The sequence below is a fragment of the Protomyctophum bolini genome, assembly GCF_963924005.1.
Source record: "Protomyctophum bolini genome assembly, chromosome: 5".
NCBI classification, from domain to species: domain Eukaryota; kingdom Metazoa; phylum Chordata; class Actinopteri; order Myctophiformes; family Myctophidae; genus Protomyctophum; species Protomyctophum bolini.
Genome location: NC_137866.1, coordinates 9,516,756 through 9,534,163, shown reverse-complemented (window position 1 = coordinate 9,534,163; position 17,408 = coordinate 9,516,756). Strand labels below are relative to the sequence as shown.

Sequence of the window (17,408 nt, the reverse complement as noted above, 5' to 3'; positions counted from 1 at the left end):
CAGAGTGTGATTGTAGAAATAAAACTAAAGCCAGAGGAAGTGAAGAAAACCTTGGCACATGTATATTTTTAGTGCATGTGTTTGTCTTTGGTGTTTTAGAGGCCTCTAGCTGGTCACAGTCAAGCTTCTGGATTACACACACGCACTCTCCCCTGCATGGAGTCATGGACACTGCTCTGTGTTAACAGACAGCATTAAGGCATTAAAGGAATTAAAGACCCTGGGCTTGAAGTGTTGACTGCTGGCCCCCTGAGTGCTTGCTAAAATCGATGGTCTTGTGCGGCTTTACTTTCACCTGCCAGGGTCCTTCCTCCCCATCACATTCAAACGAGCGGTATTACATCACCACGTGCTGCTCTCATTTCACAAGGGATAGGGTTTGGATGACATTTAGCCTCAGAGACCGTGTTGAATAGGCTCTTAAAAAGCCTTGTTTGGCTGCCCTGCGCTGTTTTGTAACTGTGGGAGTTTACAGACTGGGTCATGCAGTGAGTGGACCCACACCCACAACTCTGGACTGGCCGCAAGGGGAGGAATCCTATGACTCAGAATACAGCACAGTGTTATAGTACGCTCTCATTAACTACATTAACCCTGGCAACCCTATTTTTACTAGTGCCTATTTGCTTGTTGCACACAAGTAGGCCATTTATGGCCTACGTGTGCGCAAGCAGAGCATGCAAGTACTGTAGACCGCTACAACATTTCAGCCAGGCATTCGCCTGACCGCATACCTGAATGGGACTGGGTGTTCCGTTGACACTGCGTCTACCTCCATGACTGGGTGAAACGTGGGTGGGGATGATAAAGTGATCGCAATGACCTTTTAGATTGGTATTAATAAGTATGATGCCTGTAACATGTTTTGGAAGGGCGCTAGCCCCTCCAACATCTGGCTTTTGAAATGTCATCATATGGCCCTATCTAGTATGGACTTTTAATGTTTAGCACTTTAAGCACGCATAGAGCAGCAGCCAAGTCTATGGACTTTTAATGTTTGTTTAGAGCACTTTAATCAAACATTACCAGTTGCCCCTCACTTTTCACAAGTGTGATTTTTGAGGGGCCCCTCCTATGTCCAGCTTTTGGTGTGTGTGTGTGTGTGTGTGTGTGTGTGTGTGTGTGTGTGTGTGTGTGTGTGTGTGTGTGTGTGTGTGTGTGGTTGAAGTAATCCTCTGTGTAAAGCAGCAGGCCCGGGACAACAAGATGACACATCATGCGACAGATACACATCACACACACACACACACACACACTACATTTAGGGCTCGCTGGACACGTGGCGTGACCATATGATATAAATTATATTAGACATAGAAAGAACAGAACGTAATAGGATGAGAATAAGAATGGCCTTGTGAAACAAGGGTTGAAAACGAGACACAGTTAGCCTAATTAATGAACATTGTTCTACTTGTTGAGTGACATCGTTATGTGGTGCTGGGCCAGTCGCAAGGACTCAGCCCGGCTATTCCAGAGTCTATTAGATAGTTATCCTCCACCACCAGCATTGTGTCACTTTAATATCCGTTCTATAGCGAGAGCAAATGGAGCCAGCTCTATAATGAGGTGAGGGGAAGAGAGAAGGACGGAGCACACACTGCATATATGAGTGTAGTTAGTTTAACTCAGCCGGAGTGTAGCAGCAACCATTTCTTTACACTCCCGGAGTTCAACAAACACTAAGATTTTGCAGAGCTGCAGGAGTCGTGGGAGTTGGAGAGCCAAGAGATAAAAATGTGAGATGTGAGGATGTCCGGCCCAGACCTTCCTCCTGCCCTCTCTCACCCTCTCTCTCTCTCTTCCTCTTCCTCGCTCTCTCCTCCAGATGGTGTGTGTCTACAATTTGCTGCCACTGGGCTGACTTTTTTTCCCCCCTCGTCTCAGTCCCCTGCCCTGGATTCCTAGCTCCCGCCTTCTCTGTTGTTTACCCTGTTTCCTTGGGGTTGCCGAGTAACGAGCCCTGTGCAGATTTTTAAATTGTTTTTGTTTGACTTTGTTGAGAACATATATTCATTTCAGCCCTCTCCCGTCTCTCCCCCCTTGGGGGCCAGAGATCTCAAGCTGCTCCTCTCCATTAGACGAGGCTATTGCTCTGAGAGTGCACACAAAAAAGCTAGGTGATTAGGCAAATTAAAATTTGTGACAACCAGCCAAATTATCTCATTTATGCTCTGTCTCCGTGGTGAAAACAGAAACGGAACACTCTCTGGAATGCTCTGTTATTGCCTGTTGACTACAGAGGACATTAGCGGAATTGGCCCTGAGTTTCAATTCCTTCCATAAGTGAGAGTACAGAATACAAACAATCAAAATATCAGAGCTCTGCCCTTGGCTCAGGATGTTCCTGTTGGTGTCACGTTAACTTTTATTTGGGCCCGGTTAAGCCGGACAAGAGCAGTGAAAACCCACACCAGCCATGTACTCTAAATAATCTCAATTAACCATGATCACCAGATATATTCTGGCTGACTGGAGAGTGGGCAGCGAAACTGGGCTGGATTTCCTGGGTCTTTGTGTCTGGGACCGTGTTTAAATGGAGAGGTTTAACCACTGACACACTGGTGAGCCACTAATGCTAGCCAGTTAAATTTATACGATGTGCTTAACCCCCCAGTGATGGACATCCCAGCTGAAACAATTAGCACGGGGGCAAACGCAAACCTATTGTAACAATCTGGTCGGGGTCACGAGTGTGTGTTTAATAGGATAGATGCAATACCTGTCATCCCCGTTATAGCAACATGCTATAAACACTGTCGGCGACTGGCTGACGAACAGACCCTGCACTCACACACACACACATATAAACCCATATATACTTTATTGCCTAGTGTCCCCCAGAGGTCTATACCAGGCCTGATCTCTCCACCCCCCCCCCCCCCCCCCCCCCCCACTCTACTCCAAATCTCTCTCAACAAAAATAACCGTTCCACAACCGGTTCTATTTGTTTCACAGAATGTTCACACATATCTATTACTGACATGGTGCTGATATCAGGGACACAATGAAGGGTAAAGTGGTCCTTTAGACATAAAAGTGCACCATCACAGCAGTGTGCTCTCTGTGTGTTGGTGCACCATCACAGTAGTGTGCTCTCTGTGTGTCGGTGCACCATCACAGCAGTGTGCTCTCTGTGTGTCGGTGCACCATCACAGCAGTGTGCTCTCTGTGTGTCGGTGCACCATCACAGCAGTGTGCTCTCTGTGTGTTGGTGCACCATCACAGCAGTGTGCTCTCTGTGTGTCGGTGCACCATCACAGTAGTGTGCTCTCTGTGTGTCGGTGCACCATCACAGCAGTGTGCTCTCTGTGTGTCGGTGCACCATCACAGCAGTGTGCTCTCTGTGTGTCGGTGCACCATCACAGCAGTGTGCTCTCTGTGTGTTGGTGCACCATCACAGTAGTGTGCTCTCTGTGTGTCGGTGCACCATCACAGTAGTGTGCTCTCTGTGTGTCGGTGCACCATCACAGCAGTGTGCTCTCTGTGTGTCGGTGCACCATCACAGCAGTGTGCTCTCTGTGTGTTGGTGCACCATCACAGTAGTGTGCTCTCTGTGTGTTGGTGCACCATCACGGCAGTGTGCTCTCTGTGTGTCGGTGCACCATCACAGCAGTGTGCTCTCTGTGTGTCGGTGCACCATCACAGTAGTGTGCTCTCTGTGTCGGTGCACCATCACAGTAGTGTGCTCTCTGTGTCGGTGCACCATCACAGCAGTGTGCTCTCTGTGTGTCGGTGCACCATCACAGCAGTGTGCTCTCTGTGTGTCGGTGCACCATCACGGTAGTGTGCTCTCTGTGTGTTGGTGCACCATCACAGTACTTCTCAAACCCTTAAGGACCCCCAAATGAATATATATTTGGCCGCGGACTCCCATCTGAAAACTAAACCTGGTTTTGTGCCAGGGACCCCAAGAAGAGAAGATTTGTCTTAAAGAAAAAATAATAATAATAATCAAAATTCTCCAATCATTTTCGATATCCTATGTTAAAATTGCCTAGATTATCCAAAGAAAACAAGCTCGCTGTGAGTTTGTAGATATGCTGTTTTTGAATAGCCAACATTATAGTGGTGATGCAGAGGGCAGGGGGCTCTGGTTAAAATGACTGATGCAGGGGGCTCTCTCTCTCTCTCTCATTGTGTCAGATGGACCCCGTACCTTACTGTACACCCTGTCTCTCTCTCTCTCTCTCTCATTGTGTCAGATGGACCCCGTACCTTACTGTACACCCTGTCTCTCTCTCTCTCTCATTGTGTCAGATGGACCCGTACCTTACTGTACACCCTGTCTCTCTCTCTCTCTCATTGTGTCAGATGGACCCGTACCTTACTGTACACCCTGTCTCTCTCTCTCTCTCTCTCTCATTGTGTCAGATGGACCCCGTACCTTACTGTACACCCTGTCTCTCTCTCTCTCTCATTGTGTCAGATGGACCCGTACCTTACTGTACACCCTGTCTCTCTCTCTCTCTCATTGTCAGATGGACCCGTACCTTACTGTACACCCTGTCTCTCTCATTGTGTCAGATGGACCCGTACCTTACTGTACACCCTGTCTCTCTCTCTCTCATTGTGTCAGATGGACCCGTACCTTACTGTACACCCTGTCTCTCTCTCTCTCTCATTGTGTCAGATGGACCTGTACCTTACTGTAAACCCTGTCTCTCTCTCTCTCATTGTCAGATGGACCCGTACCTTACTGTACACCCTGTCTCTCTCTCTCTCTCTCTCATTGTGTCAGATGGACCCGTACCTTACTGTACACCCTGTCTCTCTCTCTCTCTCATTGTGTCAGATGGACCTGTACCTTACTGTAAACCCTCTCTCTCTCTCTCATTGTGTCAGATGGACCCGTACCTTACTGTACACCCTGTGTGTCTCTCTCTCTCTCTCATTGTGTCAGATGGACCCGTACCTTACTGTAAACCCTGTCTCTCTCTCTCTCTCATTGTCAGATGGACCCGTACCTTACTGTACACCCTGTCTCTCTCTCATTGTGTCAGATGGACCCGTACCTTACTGTAAACCCTGTCTCTCTCTCTCTCTCATTGTCAGATGGACCCGTACCTTACTGTACACCCTGTCTCTCTCTCATTGTGTCAGATGGACCCGTACCTTACTGTAAACCCTGTCTCTCTCTCTCTCTCATTGTCAGATGGACCCCGTGCAGAAGGCGGTGATCAACCACACCTTCGGCGTCCCGCTGATCAAAACCAAGCGACCGGTCATCTCCTGCAACGTCTGCCAGATCCGCTTCAACTCGGAGGTAACAAGTCTACACCATTACTAGAGAATGCAGAAGAATTGTTACGTACTTTGAACAACATCTGCCTGTTATCCCTCATATAGTACCAACATCAATACAGCATGGAAATCTTATCCGACGACAAGCAAAATATTCATTAGTTTTGTGTCTGAGAGGCTAAAATGCCATCAAATATGGTGGTCCGTGGCTCAAATGCAGAATAAATAATGGGCCTCGATATGAAAAGGGTTGAAAACCACTGGATTACTTCACAAATAAACATTTTGCTAACTGAGCCTGCTATCCATCCATCCATCCATGTGTCTCTTTTCATTTCTCCCACCATCTATTCAGCTGTTACTGTGGCTCTCTGCTGTACAGTATATGTGCACACTGTGTGCGCGCGCACACACACACACACACACACACACACACACACACACACACACACACACACACACACACACTCTCTCTACATACAGTATATCCCGTAGGAATGTGTTTAGGAGGAGGGGGGGGGGGACCCCTAGCCTGTCTGCTGTTGTGTACTCTTTCCGGACGAGGGTATTGACACTGCGGACATGTCTGGTCCATTTGTTTAGGCTGCATTTTGGCAGCTGCGACCCCCTTTGGGATTTAACAGCGGTTGGAAAAAGTACTCTAGTAGAAGTATCAATATGTACTGTAGACATCCTCCGTTACAAAGAAAAGTCAAAATCTTTTGAAAATGCAGATCTACAAACGTTGCGATGCTTGTAGATTGGCTATTTTCAAATGCCCAAAATGTAGGGCTTAAATGGTTAATGTATGTTTTGCAATAATAATCACAATCTACGAAGTATAAGTAACTAAAGCTTAGCTTAGTAGTGGAGTAAAAGTAACTCAGTCTGAGTTGTAATGGAGTAGAAGTAAAAGACAATTTGAAATACTCCATTAAAGTAAAAAAGTCCTCACAATTATACTTGAGTAAATGTACTTTACAGTACACCACTGGAATTTGGCATATTTGGAGAGTGGGAGAAAAGTGAAGAGTTTGTCGACGCAATAAAAAAAAACATTGCAGCAACAGCGGGGACTCGAGTGCCACTGGCGAGGCTGAGAGCGTGAAATGGGATTTTACGGCACACTTTCAAAGGGAATTTTCTCTCTCCCATCCGTGCTGAAAGAAAACCCACTTTGATTAAGATCTTGGGAGTGTATGGAAAGTTAATTAGATAGAAGAATACCGTGAAGTGCAAATCTCTGCAGACTTATTAACTGCAGCGGGTTTTGTCCGCGTCCTGCTTTTATATAATTTGACCCCATCCATTTTCAACAGCAACAGATTTGTCTGCTTGTCCAACGTCCACATACCAGAGTTCATATCTCCACACGTTCTTAATGGGACTTTAATCGCACAATTCTTGCACATTATTAATGATGTATGAAAGAAAACCAGAAATCATATGGAAGTATTTTGCGCCGTGTTGAAAAATGTCTCCCTCAAATTTGCTCCCTCGTGCTTAAATTATATGTGGTTAATTCCCCCGTTGTCATGCACCAAAAATAGCTGATCTGCAAGCACACGTTGCTTTGTATGATGTGTTGTTGTGAGTAATGGACCCTGAGAGGGTTCCAAATGGACCCTTACAGGTCTGTAAGTCTTTGATTTACTGTAAATTGGTGGGCCTTAAAATGAAAAGAAGTTTGAGAACCACTGCTTTAACCCATTCATAATACATTTAGATTTTAGCTTGCATAGGCTTTTCAGAAAACTAATAGTATTCAGAACAGTGGTTTAGATTAAGAGTGGTTTTCAAAAATAGCAGATGTGTACAAGCGTGTCCATTCATGCTGTGCTGAGAGCTTGTAAATCTGCTATTTTTGAAAAATCTTGGAAAGTGTTTTTAACACAATTATTTTCTTCCGAGGATCCCTGGGATAAAATAAAGTTTGAGAAATCCTGTTTTAGAAGGCATGCTCGGCCTCAGATCTTAATGTGTTAAGCCGACATCAATGGGGATGAACAGAATATCAACGTCAAATAGTCATTCTAGCACACGCCGCACTGTGTATAATTTGGCCGTGAAAGGTCCATATTCTGCGGTCGACAGACTACAGAGGCGAGACAGCCGTCCGCCCAGCAGCAGGGAGTGGACCCCGTGCTATATATATATACACACACACACACACACACACACACACACACACACACACACACACACACACACACACACACACACACACAGTAGGCCTACAATCAAGGCCTCCATGTGGTCTGGGGAGCGACAGGCTATAATCTTCAGTCTACGTGACACGCTGCATACTAGCTCTCTTCAGATGCCACAGCAAACATTTGGCCAGGGATGTTTATACTATTAAATATTTTGGGATACCTAGCTATCAAACAGAGGCCTGCTACAGTAAGTAATGATACCGGTTGGACAATGTTATGGTGTTGCCGTGTTGAATATAATATCTCAGCAACATACTGTAGTCCAGGAGTTAGAGCCATATAAAGAGGCAGCCGACAGGAAGGGGCTTACTGTAGGTGTTCAGAGCCTCCAATACAATCCAGGACACTTTTTGACATCGCATTTAGCTTAATATATAAATAAACATGCAAGATAAAATGTATACGACACATAAAAGCATATGGGAGAATATGAAGAACAGTGTATATAGCCCAGTACATAAAGACTAAATACATTGTGCACTGCACACCGTAAATAGCAGATTGACGAGCTCTGTGAGGCTTTGTGAGCTTGTAGATCTGCTATTTTTGGTGTGAGACATGACGCGCAATAATGGAATGCAAGTCATTCCACTGAACTGCAGCCGAGTATAGGAAAGATGTTTTTCCAATATTTCTGTAAAAAAAAAAGGAATGGTTTAAAATCTAGGGCTACCTCTGGTGTCGTGCCTGTGAGAATCACTAACCTTTGAAAAGTAGTCGCAGAAATAGTTGGGGGCTACATTACTTCTAATCCTGTGAACTAGACACATTTTGAATTGGGATACTCTCTCTCCTCCACTCTAAGCCTGCACCCCAGACTGGTAAAGTGGGCAGGGAGAGTTCTAGGATGCAACCCACAGTAAACATGCTGATTACATTGAATGCCAGCCAATTACGGACAGAGCACTTTACCTCATCCCTCTTAACCCAGGCAGCTGTCCGGCTTGGAAATTAACCTTAGAGGGATTTCTGATCCGCCACCTAACACTCTACATCTATCACCTGCTGGCACACAGACCACTGTGTGTATAGGTGTGTGTGTAGGTGTGTGGGTGTGTGTATGTGTGTGTGTGTGTGTGTGTGTGTGTGTGTGTGTGTGTGTGCGTGCGTGTGTGGTGGTTGGCACGTGCGGCACATGCAAATAAATGTTGGATGTCGTTTACACCAGCGCCACCTGCCTCCAGCCTGTATGCTGCTCCTGACAGTCAGAACGAACACACACACACACACACACACACACACACACACACACACACACACACACACACACACACACACACACACACACACACACACACACACACACACACACACACACACACACACACACACACACACACACACACACACACACACACACACACACACACACACACAGAGAGGCAGTGGGGGCTGTTCGCCGGCATACAGTAATGTACCTCCTTTCTGCTGTCACTGTCACTTGCACTGTCACAAAAAGACAACCCGCATGCACGTGAACACACATATACACGCACTGTTGGATTTGTCTTCCCAATTAGACATGCAACCCCAATCCGCTGGTTTGATGTTGCGCACGCACGAACTGCAGCAGATCAGAAATGTCTCTGCACTCTCCCAGTAAACTGCTGGGTGGGAGGAAGACACAGAAATGATTGTCCTGCTTTGCATAACGTCAACTCAGGTCTCAGGATGAGAAATACAGTGGATTACGTTCTGAGCCTAACCTCATTTTTCCGCCGACACTAGACTAGACTAAAACTGAATGAAATTTTAATACAAAAAACTATGACTGAAACATCAAAATGTCCTGTCAAAATCAACACTGTTCCAGGCCAGATCATGATAAATGTATATCTCTGCTCAAAAGACCCAGGCATCCCTCCAGTCATTTCACGCCTCATTGTGCCTTTATGCATTCTGTCCAATTTATTTGTTTCTCTCTCCCCCTCCTCTCTCCCTATCTCTCTCTCCCTCCTTTGTCCCTCTCTCTCTCTCCTCTGTCCCCATCTCTCTCTCTCTCTCTCTCTCTCCTCTGTCCCCATCTCTCTCTCTCTCTCTCTCTCTCTCTCCCGCACACCGCATTATTTACAGTGTGAAAAGCCTCAAATTGGCTGCCACTGCTTATTATAAGATGCATTCGTCAAGGGCAAGGATTAGACCCTGGCTCTGACAAGCCCCACTGCATCTTGGGAAGGAGTGAAAAAGAGAGAGGGGGGGTAGGATATTGGATGAGTGCACCCCCCCCCCCCCCACAAACGCACACACACACAAACGTGAAATATTTATGTATGTCGACATAAACAGAAGTACAAGAGCCTTGTACAAAGGACATAAACGCTGCCAGTGCACTAGTGCAGTCAGATAATATGAACACACACACGCACATGCACACACACACCGCCCTTGTGTCTCTGCATCCAATGGCGGGGGGGAAGTGCGCAGGGGGAGACTGTGTAGAATAACCTTGGTGGCGTGCTGCATTAGTGACATCATAGGCTCCATCTCGCTGCATTGGCCCACGTCAATGCTGCTGCTGCAACGCCGAGTGAGCACACACACACACACACACACACACACACACACACACACACACACACACACACACACACGCCCTCTCCTTGCTCTTTTTTTCTGTCCACATCTCCCACTCTCTCCTTAGTCCCTACTCTGTCACTCTCTCTCTCTCTCTTTCACTTTCTCCCCTCCCCTCCTCTCCCTCCCCGGGGTCTCATCTGGAAGCTGCAGCTGTGTTGCACTGCAGCTGTGCGTCACGCACGCAGGCAGGGCATATGGCACAGCTTCTCTATACCTTTCTCACTTTATTGCTTGATTTTGATTGCATATTAGTAGGTACAGTAGAGAGAGAGAGAGAAGAGGGGGGAGAGAGAGAGAGAGAGAGAGAGAGAGAGAGAGAGAGAGAGAGAGAGAGAGAGAGAGAAACTGATGGCAGAGAAAGCACGAGTCTCCTCCCCGGTCGGTCAGGCAGCGGAGTCAGTATAATCCTATACCTGGCATTTATTTTCCATTTCTTCTGCTTTTCTAATCATTCCAGTTATTGTCAACTTTCAGTATTGTGTTTCTTGCCTGGAAGGTCCCTGTCTGTAAAGCCATACACCCCATGGGACCTAGAATCTCCAGACCAGGACTGTCACCGATAAACATTTAAGTTGACGATTCATTGTCACACCATCACTAATACTTGCGATTAACAATTTAATTGTGTTTTTGGCATTGGAATATATTAATAAAAAAAAAAAAACTGTTTGCCTCAATTAAAAAGCCACAGTCAGGGAAAACTGAAAAATACAAAGAAATTACTGACATATTCATTGCTGGAAATAGCGGATACAATACATCACGAAGTGACGTGTTGTATCAGCCCCCCAGGTGGGTAACACTGAGGTCACACATCCCTGCAGGGAGCTACAGAGGAGCCTGTCCACCTGCATGACAGCTTGGCTGCTGATTCCCCCCAGGCTTGACAGACTGTAGAGGTTATTTTTCAAAGCCTCCGTGGCCGTTCAGTTCACCTTCCAGATCCCCGCTGGCGCCCCCCACCCCCACCCCATCCTCCACCTTATCCCTTTAAAGACCAGATTCTGCTCTGTCTTCTGTTTTTTCTGAAGAAAAAAAAAAACATATTTTTCTAATTCTATGTCAGCGGAAGCAAAGATAATATGCGTTAAAAAATGTTTGCTGTGAAAGAACATATTTTCATGATTCAAAAAAGAATTGCAGATCTACAAGCTCGTGTAGCGCTTTCCAAAAGCTAAAAGTTTCAAATAAAAGCTGGTGGTTATAAAAGCTAAGGCGAGACACAGACAGACGCCGGAGGCACCGTCCTCGGTCCAAACGGGTTAAGACCTGCAGTAGTCGGAGGGGCAAGCCGTACGTTTTATCCAGACCTCCAGTGTGTCATCACTAATTATATATGCCCCGCGCACCCTGGCTTAAACGCTGCGGGGGGGGGGCAGCCGCTGCTATACTGAGCCTATGTCCTCAGCGTGCCATGGAGCACACGTCTGCTTCCAGCATGTCATCCCATCCAGGCATGGGCTCAGAGCACATGTAATACTCATGTTAGATCCCCCCCCCCAACCATTACGCACTAAGTACATTTACTCAAGTACTGTACTTAAGTACAATTCTGAGGTATTTGTACTTTACTTGAGTATTTCCTATATCCAGTACTTTTTCTTCTACTCCACTACATCTCAGAGAGGCAAATATTGTAACTTTTACTCCACTAGATTTATTTGAAAACTTCAGTTACTAGTTACTTTGTAGATATTATTACAAAACTACATACATACATACATACATACTGTACATACATACACACATACATACATACATATCTACATACATACATTTCAGAAGTTTTGGCAGTTTTTAAGGACCCACTTTTAGGCCAGTGCACCAGAGCAAGCTCTTGCCTTTTTTTAAACCCTACCCATTTTAACCAAATACATACATGCATACATAAGCTTGTAGAGCTGATATTTTCAAATGGCCAAAACATATGAAACTTGAAACATTTTGCACAATGAGTAATTTTGGTACTTTAAGTACACACATGCCAATACTTTTGTACGATTGCTCAAATACTTTTTGAATTCCACACTTTTACTTGTAATAGAGTATAGGCCTATTTTTATATTGCAATATTGAAACTTTTACTTATGTAAAACATTTGAGTACTTTTTCCACCGCACTACCATACGTATAACCGCAACCCCCCCCAACCGTCCAGCCATTGTATCCCCAGGCCTTAGCCCCCCTGGGGGGTGTGATGATGCCCCCGGTGCCACTCGGTGTCTGGCAGGCCTTTCAGCACCTACAGTTTACTACTGTATGGCCAGCTGTCAGCGGCCGTCCGGGACCACCTGCGGCAGAGTCCAAAGCAATGTGGCACAAGCCCACCACTTAATGATCATCATCATCATCATCTTCGTCGTCCGTCCACTAGACTAGAAGTGTTTTTTTACTTGGCCACGTGCACGTGAGCCCCACACATGCACACATGGCTGGCAGACCAGACTAGACCAGACCAGAGCAGAGCAGAGCGGACAGACGGCTGTTATTAGCCAGGCTGTTTCCAAGCTGCTACCTGATCCACTTTTAAGTGCTGCACTTGGGTTCTAAGCGTGCGTTTCAGTGAAGGGTGTGCAGCCAGTGCGTTTATCTTTGTGGGGACCCCAAAAAAAGGTCCCTGTGAGGATAGTAAAAGCCTCAAATCTGTTCTGGTTATTTATATAGTTCTGGTCCCGTGAGTTTAAAAGGGTCATATCTTTTTATGGTCGAGAAAAAAAAAAGTTAGTTTTACGATTACGACATGTTTCCGGTTGGGGTAGATTAGACATTTTCGCGGTGAGTAAGATTTAGGGTAAGTGCTAGGGATTGGGTCAGCATGTGTTAAACGTGGCATTTTTAATGAAAACAAATCTGTTTTGATGCCCCACAAAGATAGGAACTAAAATATGTAGTTTCACGCTGACCCAGATGATGAGCTATAGCTAGACCATCGCCCATCTGCAGTTTGCTTCACCAAGTTCCCATCTCATCCACCTGATGACCTCCCTACCACACACACACACACACACACACACACACACACACACACACACACACACACACACACACACACACACACACACACACACACACACACACACACACACACACACACACACACACACACACACACACACACACACACACACACACACACACACACACACACACACACACACACACACACACACACACACACACACACACAAGCGCGTGGTCCGGATGATGGATGACTCACCTCTGTTGTTTACCTCCAGAGTAAACACATTAGCAAGGAGCTACTTTTTCAACAGGGGATTACTCTCACTAGTCTCACTGTCTGTAATGGATCTGCACACATTGTGTTTTCTCCACTGGAATGCATTTTACATTTTACTGCCCGAAAGAAAACCCTCCAGCCCACAAAGACTATACCACCATCTCTCTGCTACCTCATCCTTGATATATTACAGATACCGCCGTCGTCTGCTGCCCAGTAGCGTGTATATTTAGAGGCCGGTCACTCCATAAGCAAGCAATTAAGTCTGGGTTTTGTCCAAGGGCCATCTGACCCTCTCTCTCCCAGCAGCTGGGCCCGTTCACAGACATTTGTATCGTAAGAGCACATACATGCCAACAAGCCATTGATGTTGCACAGCCTACTGTACAGTGTGTGCACACGCTTGCATTCCACAGTACATTTATATACTATGTGTGTGTGTGTGTGTGTGTGTGTGTGTGTGTGTGTGTGTAGGGGATAGGACGGGTGGGGGTGCTTTAGGGGCCTATATAGGCAGACAGTTTGGCATCCCTCTGACCCCAAGTTCAACTCCACTCAGAATATCCGTCAACATTTGTCGTAATGAAAATGACTGGAGCCTAGAAAACTATTGGTGTGTGTGTGTGTGTGTGTGTGTGTGTGTGTGTGTGTGTGTCAGTGTTGATTTCATCGACAAAACTATGACGAAAAATGTACGTTGACTACCTTCACTGACGAATTACTAAAACAATTTTGGCAACAATAACAACTAGACAAAAATCTTAGGGAGGGACTAGTGGAGAAGTCACTTTATGTTTGGTTGCTCTGAAAATAGCAGATCAATAATGTACGAGCTCGTTGTGAGCTTGTAGATCGGGGCTATTTTCAGCATGCAACCAAGTGTAAGATCAGCCATTACATCACCATCAACCAGGTGTAAGATCAGCCATTACATCACCATCAACCAGGTGTAAGATCAGCCATTACATCACCATCAACCAGGTGTAAGATCAGCCATTACATCACCATCAACCAAGTGTAAGATCAGCCATTACATCACCATCAACCAGGTGTAAGATCAGCCATTACAACACCATCAACCAGGTGTAAGATCAGCCATTACATCACCATCAACCAGGTGTAAGATCAGCCATTACATCACCATCAACCAAGTGTAAGATCAGCCATTACATCACCATCAACCAGGTGTAAGATCAGCCATTACAACACCATCAACCAGGTGTAAGATCAGCCATTACAACACCATCAACCAGGTGTAAGATCAGCCATTACAACACCATCAACCAGGTGTAAGATCAGCCATTACAACACCATCAACCAGGTGTAAGATCAGCCATTACAACACCATCAACCAGGTGTAAGATCAGCCATTACAACACCATCAACCAGGTGTAAGATCAGCCATTACAACACCATCAACCAGGTGTAAGATCAGCCATTACAACACCATCAACCAGGTGTAAGATCAGCCATTACAACACCATCAACCAGGTGTAAGATCAGCCATTACAACACCATCAACCAGGTGTAAGATCAGCCATTACATCACCATCAACCAGGTGTAAGATCAGCCATTACATCACCATCAACCAGGTGTAAGATCAGCCATTACATCACCATCAACCAGGTGTAAGATCAGCCATTACATCACCATCAACCAGGTGTAAGATCAGCCATTACAACACCATCAACCAGGTGTAAGATCAGCCATTACAACACCATCAACCAGGTGTAAGATCAGCCATTACAACACCATCAACCAGGTGTAAGATCAGCCATTACAACACCATCAACCAGGTGTAAGATCAGCCATTACAACACCATCAACCAGGTGTAAGATCAGCCATTACAACACCATCAACCAGGTGTAAGATCAGCCATTACAACACCATCAACCAGGTGTAAGATCAGCCATTAGAACACCATCAAGGCATTTGCAGCACGGCCAGCAATAGGACACAAAATAACCATCAGACAGGCGGTCATGAATGGACCAATACTCAATCATTTCAATAAAATCACATTGAATTATTTAAAAGGCAGCAGGCACAAATTCATTCTCAAGTCCATGGGTCCGTCTATTGGCAGATTCTGCAGCCTGACAGGCTCATTAGACAGGATTGAATGGGCCTGACATTGTACGTGTGAGAAAGACTGTTGAAGGTTATGTCTGCAATTTTGCTACACACCTTGAAGACACCCTGCAATTTGTTCTTGTTTTTGAGGGCAGGTGACCCATACCAGCTGGCAAGGGTGAAATGTGACAACCGATTCAATAAAACAAACAAGAATTAAAACATTTTCATGAAGGTCATAACACAAACCCTATAACGTCCCTATTCTGGGACTAAACTTTGGCAAAAACAATGCCAAATGACAAGCTCATAATGCCATAGATTGCCTATTTGCGAGTGGAAAGGGCCTATCGTATACAGACAGAGCCCTTGGGGATCCGTTCAACGTATACAGACAGAGCCCTTGGGGATCCGTTCAACTAAGTATAGGGTTTACGTATAAGTGGTGAAAACTGTGAAATCTTGTAATAAACGTACATGCGCTGATGGATGGGCTTATTTCCCTCACACAGCAAAGGTCAACTCCATTACAGTGTCAAGACATTTGTATTGCTGCAGTCCACAACCTCAGCGGCCTGGTCATTCATCGCCACAGGACACATGACCGTAGGATTCTTAGAGAATCTAGTCAAGCAGTGGCCAAAGGTTTTACTGACCCGTGGTGTTTCCATTACCAAACTGTAATGTTGCAACTGTAGCTATCTATCACCTGTAAGCCTGCCTACATTCGGTGCCCTCAAGTCTCCAGTGTACTGTATATTGAATAACGTGGCAAAGAGGCAAAGAGATCATTTTGAATTACCCTATTGTCGCACGTCCAAACATCAATCTTTCATCAAATTTAGAGGCCCTCATCTATGGAACTCCCTAGATGCTTCACTTAAATCCTCATTATCCTTGCCAATATTAAAAAAACATCTAAAGAAATATCTTATTTTTTCCTCTCTGTAGATTACATGTTTTACCTTGATGCGTTATATTTTCTTTTGTGTGTTTGTTGTTGTATTGTTTATTTCTGTTTTCTGTGCAGTCTGTGTTTTTATTTTCTTTACTGCACAGCTGCCCCCCTTTGACAACTTGTAGATTTATGTACTGTTCTTTATGAACTTTTAATCTTTTAAACCAATGACCTCTTCCTTCAGGAAAGGATTCCATATAAGCCTTCTGGCTTCTTCCTTTCCTTGCATTGTATTTTTGTTTCTTTGATATGTTATTGTCTATTCTTTGTACTATATGCTAAATAAATAAACCTAAACCTAAAAAAAACGTGCCGACAACGGCATGCAGGCGTGTGTGTGTGTGCGTGTGCACAAGTAAATGGTAAATGAACTGCATTTATGTATAGCGCTTTACTCTACAATGTACTTCACATGCACATTCACACAGTGAGGAAACCATGCAAGGCACCAACCTGCTCATCGGGAGCAGAGGGATTCAGTGTCTTGCTGAAGTAGTCACACACATAGTCAGGAGACACACATAGTCAGGAGGAGTCGGGAATCGAACTGGAACTTTCAGATTCAAAAGGATGGCAGCTCTACCTCCTGAGCCACTGCATGCCGCAGAGTCAAAAACTCTGCCACAGAGTCAAAAACAGCATTCATTCTATGTTCTATTGATCCACATGTTGATGGGCATTTCACTGACTCTGTTTGGTCTGTGTCTCCTCCCAGAGTCAGGCAGAAGCGCACTACAAAGGCAACCGACACGCCAGGAGAGTGAAGGGCATCGAGACCTCCAAGACTCGCCCCCAGGAGGGCGACAAGCCTGCCACTGTACCCCCCACCTCCTCCCCGTCTCCCCCCGGAGCCGCCATCGACAGCGACCCCAGCAACCCAGGTGAGACAATCAGCATAAACTCCCTATAAGACCACAAGCTGGGATAGACAAGAGTGGATAAGTATAATCCTGTGCTGTTCTGTTGATTGCCATGGGTGTGTAAAGGAAATAATAATTGCCCACAGGATCGCGAGAAGACACTTGAACAGCTAGTAATGAGCTGGATAACAAGAGTTTGGGAAATAATTACCCCCAAAATATGAAGATATAACCCACAG

At 45.5% G+C, this 17,408-nt stretch overlaps 1 protein-coding gene across 3 annotated transcripts in view; it reads left to right on the top strand.

Annotated features, from left to right (window-relative positions):
• znf385a (zinc finger protein 385A) overlaps positions 1–17,408 on the top strand; it is a 116,285-nt gene that overhangs the window by 67,859 nt on the left and 31,018 nt on the right. For all 3 annotated transcript variants that reach the window (XM_080764782.1, XM_080764781.1, XM_080764783.1), the window contains 2 exons: positions 5,157–5,267; positions 17,025–17,190. In XM_080764782.1, coding sequence (XP_080620908.1) covers positions 5,157–5,267; positions 17,025–17,190 — 277 coding nt within the window. The remainder of the gene's footprint in view (positions 1–5,156; positions 5,268–17,024; positions 17,191–17,408) is intronic.